This window comes from Cucurbita pepo, chromosome LG08 (assembly GCF_002806865.2).
Source record: "Cucurbita pepo subsp. pepo cultivar mu-cu-16 chromosome LG08, ASM280686v2, whole genome shotgun sequence".
In the NCBI taxonomy this organism is placed as follows: domain Eukaryota; kingdom Viridiplantae; phylum Streptophyta; class Magnoliopsida; order Cucurbitales; family Cucurbitaceae; genus Cucurbita; species Cucurbita pepo.
Window position 1 is genome coordinate 5,859,347 of NC_036645.1, and position 13,248 is coordinate 5,872,594.

At 36.0% G+C, this 13,248-nt stretch overlaps 2 protein-coding genes across 2 annotated transcripts; one reads left to right on the top strand and one right to left on the bottom strand.

Moving 5' to 3' along the window:
* Nucleotides 1–891: 891 nt before the first annotated feature.
* On the top strand, nucleotides 892–4,221 carry LOC111799796 (peroxisome biogenesis protein 19-2-like). Its single transcript, XM_023683275.1, has 5 exons — nucleotides 892–1,129; nucleotides 1,224–1,272; nucleotides 1,362–1,638; nucleotides 3,548–3,864; nucleotides 3,941–4,221. Exons 1-5 carry the CDS (start codon nucleotides 1,090–1,092, stop codon nucleotides 3,984–3,986), a joined length of 729 nt encoding a protein of 242 aa, XP_023539043.1. The 5' UTR covers nucleotides 892–1,089; the 3' UTR covers nucleotides 3,987–4,221.
* A 1,569-nt stretch (nucleotides 4,222–5,790) lies between these two features.
* Nucleotides 5,791–12,343, bottom strand: LOC111799603 (putative glucuronosyltransferase PGSIP8). Its single transcript, XM_023683006.1, has 5 exons — nucleotides 11,737–12,343; nucleotides 8,337–8,595; nucleotides 8,041–8,242; nucleotides 6,911–7,058; nucleotides 5,791–6,510 (listed from the first exon to the last, which is right to left on the bottom strand). The coding sequence occupies exons 1-5, from the start codon at nucleotides 12,027–12,029 to the stop codon at nucleotides 5,967–5,969; spliced, it is 1,446 nt and encodes a 481-aa protein (XP_023538774.1). The 5' UTR covers nucleotides 12,030–12,343; the 3' UTR covers nucleotides 5,791–5,966.
* Nucleotides 12,344–13,248: the final 905 nt, after the last annotated feature.

Genomic DNA, 13,248 nt, shown 5'->3' on the forward strand with positions numbered 1-13,248 from the left:
GCACATGATCGTTCCTTAACTTAGTGCGCCTCCCCTTAATCGAGGCTCGACTCCTTTGGAGTCTCAGTCATCTTTTGGCACGACTATTGATTCATTTTCTTTTGGAGTCCTTTTTGTTCGATATTTGAGAAGTTACCAATCTATTGGCACGACTAAGTTTAGGCATCGCTCTGATACCATGTTAGACGAACACGACTCTCCACAATGATATGATATTGTCCACTTTGAGCCTAAGCTCTTATAGCTTTGCTTTGGGCTTCCACTTTGTTTATAAACCCATGATCATTCCCTAACTTAGTCGATGTGGGACTTTCATCATCCAACACATGTATCTTCAGAAATTCGGATATACTAACCAATACATACGAGATCTCTTAGTATACTCTGATATCTTAGTTTCGATATTTTTATGGATAAGATATTGAAAAATGAAGACACAATTGGTTGAAACCGACAATTATTATTATTAATTTTTATTTAAATAGTACTTTAATTTTTATTTAAACATTTGTTAGGATTGTACAACTCACACCCTCCGTTTACTGTATGTAGTTTTACCCGATATAACCATATATAATTATAACTATATATATATAGTTTTTTTATTTGATACAACGACTTCGATATATGGTTGTTGACCATTTGTTTAAAAATATTTTTCGAATAAATATTAATTTTCAACTAAACGTAAAATATATATATATATATTTTAAGTTTTAAAGATTTTTATTTAATTTTCATTTTAAATGTATAGACATTAAAATTTATGGTTATTTATTAATTTAGCCTTTTTAAAATTATTGCCAAATTTTCACCTTATCACCGGTCCGCAGTCGGAACTTGGCGATGGGTTTAGGGTCAACGAGTCAAACCCAATATCGAATGGCAACCGTCAGATCGATTTGCTAACGAACAATTTTGCACATTGCGTTGGTTACACCGCCATTCTGAGAATCTGTCACTCGCAATCCCAAGCCGATTTGTTTCTCGAAGACCCATTTCCCAGTCCTCCGCGGCATTCACTCTCGAAACTGGGATAAACCGATACAAACAGAGCAAAATCTTCGAAATCCAGTTTAATTTTCATCCATGGCCGACCATTCCGATGATTTACACGAACTGCTTGACAGTATGCCTTCAAACTTCATGCAATACGTAGTGGGTTTCCATTTCTTTAACGTTTTTCTTCATGTTTGTTATGAATTTGTCTCGGATTGTCTCAGGTGCTTTGGACGATTTTCGGAAAATCGACCCTAACCATTCCGTTTCGAGGTTTATATCAATCAATTTCTGTGTTGGAAGCTATGTTTTGTAGCGTATTTAGTTGGATTCTTGATGTTTTTAGTTGTGTGGTGTTGTAGAAATGGAGATGGGGCGGAGAGTAGAGGGGCTCTTCCTTCTGGAGTTCAAGGTTTAGGGTTGGGTTTGCCTGACTTGAGGAGCATGAAAAAAGGGAAGCAGAAGGTTTCGAAGGAATCGCATGTGTATGAGGCTCTTGATAAGCTTAGAGAACAGACCAGAGAGGCCGTCAAGGGGCTTGAATCGGTCACTGGCCCTAAAGCTGGTGGTGATGATTTTGGTCAAGATGCTTTGATGGAAGATTGGGTGAAGCAGTTCGAGGAGATGGCTGGCTCTCAGGTACATTGCTTGAAAAGCCTTTGGAACTTTTCAATGTTGAATTTGACCTTTAGTGGAAATACTTTTCCTAGTTTTGATGTGGCTTAAACGAATCACGAACTTCGCAATAGTATGATATTGTCACCTTGAGCTTTCATGGTTTTTCTTTTGGCTTCCCTAAAAGGTCTCGTATCAATGGAGATGTATTCCTTACTTATATATGAACTTATGATCAACTCTTAATTAGCCAATGTGGGATTCCTCTTCCGACAATCCTCCCCTCGAACAAAGTACACCATAGAGCCTCTCCTAAGGCCTATGGAGCCCTCGAACAACCTCCCCTTAATTAAGGCTCGACTCGTTCTCTGGAGCCTTCGAACAAAGTACACCATTTGTTCGACACTTGAGTCACTTTTGACTACACTTTTGAGGGTCTCAACTTCTTTGTTCGACATTTGAGGATTCTTGCTAAGTTAAGGGCATGACTCTGATACCATGTTAGGAATCACGACCCTCTACAATGGTATGATATTGTCCACTTTAAGCATAACCTCTCGTGGCTTTGCTTTTGGTTTCCCCAAAAGGCCTCATACCATTGGAGATATATTCCTTACTTATATATAAACCCATGATCAATCCCTTAATTAGCGGATGCAAAACTCCTCTTCCAACAATCCTCAACAATTTTGTAATATTATGTGTTTAGATGCTGACTTAGGGTGAGTTTGGCATGAAGTTCACTGGGATGTACTTTTAGCCGATTAAACTCTTTTCATGGTCTTTTAAGAATACTTTTATGCTATTTGGTCCACAGTTTTGAGGCCTTTCTTCTGAAAATGCTCGTAGAGAAGTGCAGAGAATAAAGATACTGGGAGTTTCCATTGTTCCCATCAGAATCTTCTTTCTTGATCCGTTATCTTAAATTACCTCCATATCACTTGCTTTATTGCAAGATTGCCTTTAGAAGGACAATATGTTTTTTTGGATATCCTTTTTCATATTTTGCTTTGGGTCCCTCAATTATTGTATAACACCCTAAGCCCACCGCTAGATATTGTCCTCTTTAGGCTTTCCCTTTTGGGGTTCCCCTCAAGATTTTTAAAACACGTCTGCGAGGGTGAGGTTTCCACACCTTTATAAAGGGTGTTTCGTTCTCCTCCCCAACTAATGTAGGATCTCACAATCCATCCTCCTTCGGGGCCTAGCGTCCTCACTGCCACTCGTTCCCTCCTTCCATCGATGTGGGACCTCCCAATCCACCCCCTTCGAGCCCAGCGTCCTTGTTGGCACACCACCTCGTGTCCACCTTCTTCGGGGCTCAGCCTTCTCGCTGGCACATCGCCCGGTGTCTGGCTCTGATACCATTTGTAACGGCTTAAGCCCACCGCTAGCAGATATTGTTCTCTTTGAACTTTCCCTTTCGAGCTTTCCCTTAAGGTTTTTAAAACACGTATGCTAGGGAGAAGTTTCCACACCCTTATAAAGGGGGTTCTGTTTTCCTCCCCAACCGATGTGAGTTCCTTTTTCCTTCCAACCTTTAGACCCTTGAGATTCCGATTTATATAGTGCAGTTATATGGAGTCTTAACTTGTATTAAGGAGTTGTTTTACGTATTAAGTTTGTTTTTGGAATCAATCACTGCTTTGCTTTATTAATGAGTTATAATATGAGTTGGCTGCGGCTACCAAATGTTCCTCCTTTATTAGTAACACTTAGCTTAGGTCTCTTTGGGGACATCCGATACAATTGGAACTTTATAGAGATGATAACACATAAAATGGTGGAAGGTATCCATAGAGGAACATTCACGCCTTCTAGTTCTCAATTCAGCTTTTTTGATACTCGGTTTTCGTATCTCCCTCCTTGCATTGATACTCACCCTCCCATTAATCTCTTGGAACTCTAACATGCACTATTTCTTCAACCATAGAACATGGAGTTGATGGTCGAGACGATGATGCAACAGCTTCTATCCAAAGAGATTCTCCTTGAACCAGTGAAGGAAATAGGAGAAAGATATCCCAAATGGTTGGAGGAGCATAAAGCAAGTTTGAGCAAAGAAGAATACGAACGCTATTCGCAGCAACACGAACTGATAAAAGATCTCAACATCGTGTATGAAAACGAACCCGATAACTTCGACAAAATTGTCGAGCTGATGCAGAAAATGCAAGAATGTGGTCAGCCACCAAATGATATTGTGCAAGAGCTGGGACCTGATTTCGATTTAACTAATCTCGCACAATTGTGAGTTTATTGTTCTCATGTTTTGAATTAGCTGATTATTTGTGCTGTCAATAATTAACATATTATTTGCTTGCAGATCTCCTGAGATGTTGGAGTCTCAGACAAATTGTTGTATAATGTGAGGTAAGGCTTTTGGATGCTCTAATTTGTGGTGCTTCCTTCCATTTATTCTCATATTTGCTCAGAAATATTATTGACTCAAACAAATTACTTTGTCCAATAATCATGTGTTCAATTTCAATGTTTATTGGACTCGGAATGGATATCTCTCTCTCACACACACACACATGAGATTTTTGTTGTATCAGAAGTGATTTCTTCTATCTTCTCTGTTGTGCCATTGCTCTGGCTTGAATCTTGCACTCTCTCGATCTCTCTCGATCTCTCTCGATCTCTCGTAACCGTGCACACACACACACACACACCTGATACTTTTTTTTTTTCTTTTTTTTTTTAGTATAAAAAATGCTTTCTACTTTGCCTGTGGTGCCTATGCTTTAGTTTGAATTGTGAACTGTCTTGATCTCTCGTGCATGCATGGGCACGCACACTCAATATTTTTGTAGTATCAGAAATGATCTCTACCTGGTATGGTCTGTTGCACATCTGATTTGGTTTGGTTTGGTTTGGTTTGAATGGTGAATTGTCTCAATCTCTCATGCATGCATGCACACGTACACCCAATATTTTTGTAGTATCAGAAATGATCTCTATCCTGACTGTAGTACATTTAGTTTGGTTTGAATCTTGCACTATCTCGATCTCTTGTGCCTGTGCACATGTATCTGGATTTGTTGTAGTATAAAAAATGATTTCTATTTCATTTGTTGTGTGTTTGCTTTGGTTTGGATCACGTACTGTCTTGATTTCTCAAATATGCATGCGCGCTCTTACACTAGATAGTGTTTGTATTACTTGTAAATAGATGTGTTTGTATGTTTAATTCTCGTTTTCGTAAAAAAAAAAAAAAAAAAAANTAATCATATGTATGAACTCTTGCCTCCTTTGATTCCGAGAATGATTTTTTTGTAGCCAATGCAATATGTCTATCATTTTAGGGATTTTACCAAATAGAGAGATGACAACATAACTTCACGAGATGGAATTCACTTCTTCCTATATACGAGATGGAATTCACTTCTTCCTATATAGGGTAAGTAGATGAATAATTTTCTTGATTGTTGATTTTGGGACTTGAACAATGGGGTCTATCCTCTCATTGGCCCGAAAGGGACTTGGTTTATGTTTGGATCATGAACAAATCGTACATTGTAGAAACAATTGTATTTAAGGTTAAAAAATGTGATTACAGGATAAAACAAATTTTTGACCAAGTTGTAGATACAAACGAAATTTGAGAACATCGACTTGCTTTTAATGATTATATCAATGGACAACTTGTATTACAATACATAATAAGAGTGCAACTTTAGATCTATAGTGAAGTGATCTAGAATTAATGAATGAAAATTGATTAATTTTGTATTATTGCTTAGGATAGTATCAAAATGTACAATATAAATAAATAAATAAATAAATAAATAAATATTTGAAAGGTTGAAATTAATATTTAATAATATTAAATATAAATAAAATGATATATTTAATTAAATAAATAAATAAATATTTGAAAGGTTGAAATTAATATTTAATAATATTAAATACAAATAAAAGGATATATTTAATTTGAAAAGTTAAAATTAATAAATGAAAATAAATATTTAATTTAAAATGTTTAGATTAAAATTTAATATATTAGATATATTACCCATATATATAATATATATATTCAAAATTTCAATTAAATTCAAATTAGGTAAATATCTTATAATATTTAATTTTAGTCAAAATTAAATATTATATTAATACAAAATTCTCTCTAAATATGAGCTTGAGCCAGATAAACAATTTCTTTTTCCACTTAAATTTTGAGAATTTTGATTTTATTTATAATTTATGAACAAAATTCGAAACAAATCACAAGAATGTGAAAATTATATACTTTCTTTCCACCTATAAAATCCATTTTTCTTGTACAACCGACCCTTCAATTCTATCCCCCAAAAATAAAAAAATAAAAATCTGTTCCAAATTCCAAATCATCAACACCATTTATTAAACCTAGAAGACGGCGAAGTCTCACCCGATTTCACTACGAAGAATGCATCTCTATCGATCGACGACTGAATCGCCGCCGCAATCCTCACCACCGCCGTCCACAAGACCGGCGCGACACAGAACGCGTATAAAAAAATGCAGAGTCCCCTGACGACGCCGTCAGAGTACCACGGATAGGCCATGACTAGAAGTACGCCGAAGATTCCAGCCGAAGGAACGAGGACGGAGAGGATCGGGAGGAGGAAGACAGTGGCGGCGAGGAAGGAGAGGGTGGAGGAGCCGAGCAAGTAGAGGAGCCAGCCGAGGAACGGGTGGATGGTGGTCGGAATGATGAGGAATGGAACGGAATAAGCGACGATGATAGACCAGAAGGCGGCGAGTTTGAGGGCGGGTTGGAAGGAGGCGGCGGGCTTTTCCAATCGGCGGTGGGAGAGCTTGATGAGATTAGGGCGGGCGAGACGGATCATGGTGAGAATCCCTAGGCAGAGCAAGATTTCGATTAGAACCAACGGCATCTCCGCGCCGTACCTGTCCACAATTCATCCGTTAGGTCTCAATTTTGTTTACAATTTTTTCTTTTTTTCTTTTTCTTGAAGATCATTGGAGAATAAATATAAAAAATAATTAATTAAAATTAAAAATGCAAAATGCAAATTTTAAAATTAACTATAAATGAGTTACGATATAGTTTTATTTATTAAACTTATTTGATTTTTTCAACCCCATAAGTTAATAATTATAATTATGATCAAAATAGTAAATTGTGATAATTTTTAAAAGAAGGTTAGTTGGAAGATACTGAAATAAAATTTAAACCATTAAAAATAAGTAGTTAATTTTATCTTCTATCTTTTATTTTTTGATTTTTTTAATAAATTAAAAACTCTGAATATCAAATATAAATTTTCTAAACATTGAGTTAGATTACCCAAGAGTGCGACGACGTTGCTCGTGCCATTGGAGGCCAAGAGGTAGTACGGGCCATGACCACCAATACCATGGTTTCAACCATGATGCTCCTGGAAACGTTATTACACTGTTTGGACCGCAAGGGATGCTCCATCGCAATTTTAAATCTGTATTACGATACACTTGTTAATGAATAATTACTTCAATGAGATAAAATTTTGAGAATATAGTTACCTCTCGTTGGAGGATGGAAGTCATTCATAAAATTTTGAGAATATAGTTACCTCTTGTTGGATGATGGAAGTTCTACGTCCGCTAATTTAAGGAATGATCATGGGTTTATAAGTGAGGAATACTAACGAGGCTTTTTGGAGAAGCACAATCAATAACTTCATTGGTATGAGGCCTTTTGGAGAAGCCCAAAGAAAGCCACGAGAGCTTATGCTCAAAGTGGACAATATCATACCATTGTGGAGAGTCGTGTTCGTCTAACATGGTATCAGAGTCATGCCCTAAACTTAGTCGTGCCAATAGATTGGTAAATCCTCAAATATCGAACAAAGAAATCCAAAGGAGTCGAGCCTCGATTAAGGAGAGGCGCACTTTGTTCGAGGGGAGGTGTTGAATGATGGAAGTCCCACATCCCCTAATGTAGGGAATGATCATGAGTTTATAAGTGACGAATACTAACTCTATTGGTACGAGGCTTTTTGGGGAAGCTCAAAGGAAAGCCATGAGAGCTTATGTTCAAAGACCAGGAGAGTCGTGTTCGAACACGACTCTGAACACGACTCTCGCATATATAAATAAATATATACATTTCATGGGAGGTGAGTGGTAAGTTGACACTTTTTATTTATTTATTACATGTTGGGTTAATACAACGTCTACATTATTTATTTATTTATTAATCAAGAGTGGATAGCATTTTCTTAATTTTTTAATCAATATTCAATTAGATAATTAATCTTACAAATCCATTTATATTAAACTTTATGTATAATAAAATTAAAAGATAATGATAGGAACACAACACAGTCTTGTTAATTTCTTCGTAGCTTAACTAATTAATAATTTGTAACTTATTCCTCATAGCTTAACTAATTAAAAATGAAAATATAAAATAGAAAGAGGAAAGGAAGGGCTTACAGTAGTAAGAAGCATCCATTTGGTAGCCCAAGGGGAGCCTGTAGTTGCCATCAAGAACGGAGCCATTGGATGGTGGATAGAACATTGGCTGGTTCAACAGATCAGGAAAGTAGCTGCCAATGAACCCTTGATCTGCACCATCTGGGTTCTTTCTCCCCACTCTCACCTCATTAATCATGTCATCAAATACCCTTTTTGAAGGCTGCCATCCATCCAAATTTCGAACATTTGAGTCGTCTCAGATATTCAAGTTTTCACTCTTGCATATTGTTAAACTAAAATGAAATTGAGATTACCTCGAGAACGAAAAGGCCAGTGTGGAAGATGCAAGGGTTGATGAAGACAGCACAAAACTGACCACATTGAAAGAGCTCATCAGTTTTTTGGAGAAAAAGGTTGTCGGAATCCAACATCACCACCCGGTCGTAGTCTACCAAACTCCATGCATATAGTTTGTTCAGTGTTAGCTTGAATCTCTTATCAAAGTTCGATTGGTTTCTGTATGGGTTGTTTACATTATCTACGCTCACCACTCTAGCTCCATCTTCTTGCTCCCTATTCTCCAATCAAACATGAAACACTCGTTCCAATTATGATTCTAACTAACAAAACACTCAAAATCAAGTTATAGAAATACTTCTAAACTCAATCATAAAATAAACCAAACCGTATTCTAACCTCAATCATAAAATAAATCGTATTCTAACTACAAAAACACCGCAAATTTAAATACTCAAAACTAACTAATATTATACAAAAAACAATTAATATTCATAAAAATAACTTAAGCTTACTATAATAGTTATTACAGTAGTCATAATCTTTCTACTAAAAAGAAAAAAAAGATTGGAAATGATACCATTCTAACTTCTAAAATCTTAACTTCATCTACTAAATGATAATCATCTACTAAATGATAATCATGATCATGCGTACTAAAATAAATATCCTTAAATGTAACTAATTAAATAATTTGTTGAGAACAAACTTATAAAAAGTCAAGTCACAAAAAAATGCTCAAACTCATTCAGAAAAACTATCTAAACTTGATCACAAAATCATCCCAATCAAACAAGCAGACAAAATACTCTGAAAATACATCTCAAATCAATTTAATGCATATTAATCATAAATCTTCAAGTAAATAAGAAAAATCAACTCAATTGAGAGATTAAATATCACCAATTATGGATTCGTGTTTTATTTAATAAATCAGTTTGATAAAATCAAAACTATTAACTAAACCAAGTACCAAGAATAACCCAAAATCCATACGTATTCTAAAATATTAGTCAACACTACAGATATAAATATGTATAAAATTAACGCATGCCCCTATTCCCACTTGCTAGACTCTGCAGACTATACTCTTGATTAGACATTTTAATTCATTTAATATTTTCAGAATTTGGCCTGCACGAAAACCCATAATTTCTCTTTGTCCAAAATGTCAAACAAAGGGGTAGGTGAACCATGGGCGTTTGAATAAAAATAAGAAAGAAAAGAAAAGAACTTGTTCCTTTCAAATTCATCTGGATAGACTTCTTCACCACAAACAATATCTGGACAACATTCAAACAAAAGACAGAAAAAGAAAGGAGTTGGCGGCCTAAATGAGCCCACAACATTTTCCCCTTGCCTTTTCCTCTATGAGACGAGAGTATTTACCCACTTTATGCATGTTTCAATACCAAATTATTTTAACTTCATAATAAAAAAACAATAGTAATTCATATTATTAAACAATAAATACATGGAATCAATAAATAACAATTTTTTAAGAAAAACTCAAACTTAAAATGTTTATTCAAACAGTAGGTATATCTTAATCGATTTCAGATTAGCAACTTATACAATGATACTAATAATTTCTTCTAAAGGTAAAAGTTTGAGTTCATCCTTTCTATCTACTATATGATTTGTATTTTAGTCATTAACTATGTGTTATATTTAACTGCTCAAAATTAATTATTATATCTATTGACTAATTTTGAGATGTCATCTAGAACATGGCTTAGGTAATTAAGATATCTATATCTTTTCTAAGATTGAAAGGTTTAGTATCGCATTTAATAATTTTTAAGAAACAAATGATTTCAACGCTCAAAAATATTTAATTATCTAGAAACTCATAGGATCTTAGGTGGCAGAATCAATACTCTTCAAATCTTGTACTTGCCCTCTAATACTAAAAAGTAAGTACTAAACAAGGTAGTTGGAACCCACATGCCAAATTTCTAAACAAAGCAAGATATTTATCAAACAGCCCATAGAAAAATTAAAGACGGATTAAAATTGAGCAACTAATTAGCACAGAATAAAATTTTTTTAAAAAAAATTCATAACATAAACGAAAGGATAATAAGAAATGATGAAAAAAAAAAAGGCAGGAAACTTCTGCGAACCCTACGAAGTCCACACCCCACGTGGAATTCCATGTCACCACATTGCCACATGTTTTGTGTTTTCAAAGGTCTTATCAAACTTTACACCCAACTTCTGAAAATCTGGCTGACTTTCATGCTATATTCACATTTCTGTTCAAATAATCTTAATTTTAAACGGCCATTAAAAGCAAATGGAACAAAAAGGGTATCTGACTTTGTATGGCGTTGTATGGCTTGTTAGTAATAACGACTCTCTACAATGAATAATATTGTTTAATTTGAGCATAACTTTTCGGGTTTTTGTGGACTTCCCCAAAGACCCTCCTCATAGATATATATTCCTGGTAAATTCACGATGATTCTCATTCTCACAGGAAGAAACAAGCACAAACAAAGGAAGAGAGAAGAGAGGGGTATTCAAGAAAATGCCCTGCGGCTTTTTCTGCCAAACCTGTATTATTAATTTCAAGCTGAACGACAGTTGTGGATAAAGTCGCCCAGACACCTATTTTTTTACCCTCACCAACGGGAACCCATATCGAATAGTCCAAAATCAGACCCCAAAAAGGAAAAAAAACAACTCAAAAGCCGTTCTAGATTATCCACGTGTCATCCATCTATTCGGACACGTCATTTCCCTACTGGCCGGCTATATTCTACTCCTGAACCCCCCTGTACGGCGACTTTTACAAGGACCGAACAGCATGGACTTCTACAAGCCGTTCTAGATTATATATAAATTTTAATTTTACTATATATATTGTTAAATTATAAATTTAATTCCTAAATGTACTTAAATTTAATTATAATTATATGTTTGATGAAATTAATAGTAGATTTGTGAATTTTAAGAATAAAAATTGAGAAATTAAATTGATAATTTTTTAAAAAAATTAAACTAAATTGATATAAATTTAGAGAAATAAAGTTGTAATACCGTCCTTATCAATTTGTTTGGACTCTTGTACTCTTGTACTCTTTATGTCTAAATAGTAAAAGTACCAAATTCGCCGGCCGGCGCCTGATCCACGTTGACCGGGACCGGAGATTACCACGCAGGTTTAGCCGCTAATGATTCAATCAAACGCACAAGGATTAAAAGCACAACGCTACAATATGAACCTACTTATCAAGTTCAGACAGGCTCACCCTCCGCCGGGCCCGCCGGGATTCCATATCCGAAATGGAAAATTACTAACGACGTCAGTTTCAGCCAACAACTCAAACAGCATGTGCAGAAACCGAAAATCACAAAAAAAAAAAAAAAAAAAAAAAAAAAAAAAAAAAAAAANGAGAAACGGAATCTTACAGAGCACGAACCCAACGGACGGGCACATCACGAGAAGCAATGACGACGAGATCGGCATCGACGTTAAGCTTCGCAAGGGATCTAATCAACACTCTCGTCGCTACATAGAACTCGTAATCTCTCGGCGTTCCCATGTACATCATCGATGCATAAGCGTTTCTATGTTTCGTCGTCGTTTTCGCCTTTGTATACTCCGCTACCGATTCTTCAACTACCTCTGCCGCAAGCACCACCAACACCACCGCTAAAATCCTCAAAACTCCACCGATTCTCATCGTTTCCAAATCTCTCATGCACTACAACTCAACCTCAGCATCGATCGATCGATCAATCGATCCTCTGTTTTCTCGACTTTTCCTTTTCTCAACGAAATACAACGCTGTTTTGAAACCTCCGGGAATCTCGTTCGCTGTTCGATACGGAGACACAGGAATCAGAAGAGAAACTGGCAGCACCGGCGAGGGATTTTCTTTTGAAGCTTCGTTTTCATTCGAGCGGGAAGAGGAAAAGGGGAGAAATGAATCACGAGGTTTACAGAGAGAAGAAAAATGGCGTTATAAAAAACAATGGACGCGTTTTTCTGTTTTCTGTAACTTCAAATCTGTTCGTCCGTCTTAAATATCTCCATGATCCTTAGTTCTTTAATTTTTCACATATAATTTAATCTTAATTATTTTTATTTATTCATTTCTTTTTATAATAAATTAATTGAATAATAAAATTACTTTTAAAACAATCATGTCCAATCATAAATAAAGCTGATAATATTTGTTACTGGACGGTTATATATGGTATCAAAGTAACAGGCTGTGGACTACTAATGGAGTGGATTATGAGATCACACATCTTTTGAGAGGAGAATTAAACATTTCTTTATTATAAGGGTGTGGAAACCTCTCCCTAACAGACCCGTTTTAAAATCGTGAAACTGGCGACTATACGTAGCAGATTAAAGCGGATAATATTTGCTAGCGGTGAGTGATGTCCCACATTAGTTGGGGAGGAGAACAAAATATTCTTTGTAAGGGTGTGGAAATCTTCCTCTAGCGTTTCAAAGCTTTGAGGGGAAGCCCAAAGAGAACAATATCTGTTGGCGGTGGATTTGAGTTGTTACAAATGATATCAGAGCCAGACACCGGACGATGTGCCAGCTTTCTCGCTGTTCCCCGAAGGGGGTAGATACGAGGCGGTGTGCCAGTAAAGACGTTGGCCCCAAAGGGGGTGGATTTGGCGGTGGTCCCACATCGATTGGAGAAAGGAATGAGTGCCAGCGAGGCCCCTGACCCTAAGGGGGTGGATTGGTAATATCCCACATTGGTTGGGAGGAGAACAAAACACTTTTTATAAGGGTGTAGAAACGAGCGTTTTAAAGCCTTGAGGCAAAGCCCAAAGAAAACAATATGACGGTGGAGTGGATATGGGTCGTTACAATACACATGTGAGTCATCAAATATTGAATATGAATTTTAAATTCTGGTCCTAATCTTAATCCCGAGAAATTATAATATATAT

Bases quoted from the DNA above. Each gene is read 5' to 3' on its own strand.
- LOC111799796 (XM_023683275.1), top strand. From the start codon at position 1,090: ATGGCCGACCATTCCGATGATTTACACGAACTGCTTGACA. The intron at 1,130-1,223 runs GTATGCCTTCAA...GGATTGTCTCAG, and splicing joins TTTACACGAACTGCTTGACA to GTGCTTTGGACGATTTTCGG. The intron at 3,865-3,940 runs GTGAGTTTATTG...ATTTGCTTGCAG, and splicing joins TTAACTAATCTCGCACAATT to ATCTCCTGAGATGTTGGAGT.
- LOC111799603 (XM_023683006.1), bottom strand. From the start codon at position 12,029: ATGAGAGATTTGGAAACGATGAGAATCGGTGGAGTTTTGAGGATTTTA. The intron at 8,243-8,336 runs GTAATCTCAATT...GATGGATGGCAG, and splicing joins CTGGCCTTTTCGTTCTCGAG to CCTTCAAAAAGGGTATTTGA. The intron at 6,511-6,910 runs GTAATCTAACTC...AATTGTGGACAG, and splicing joins CAACGTCGTCGCACTCTTGG to GTACGGCGCGGAGATGCCGT.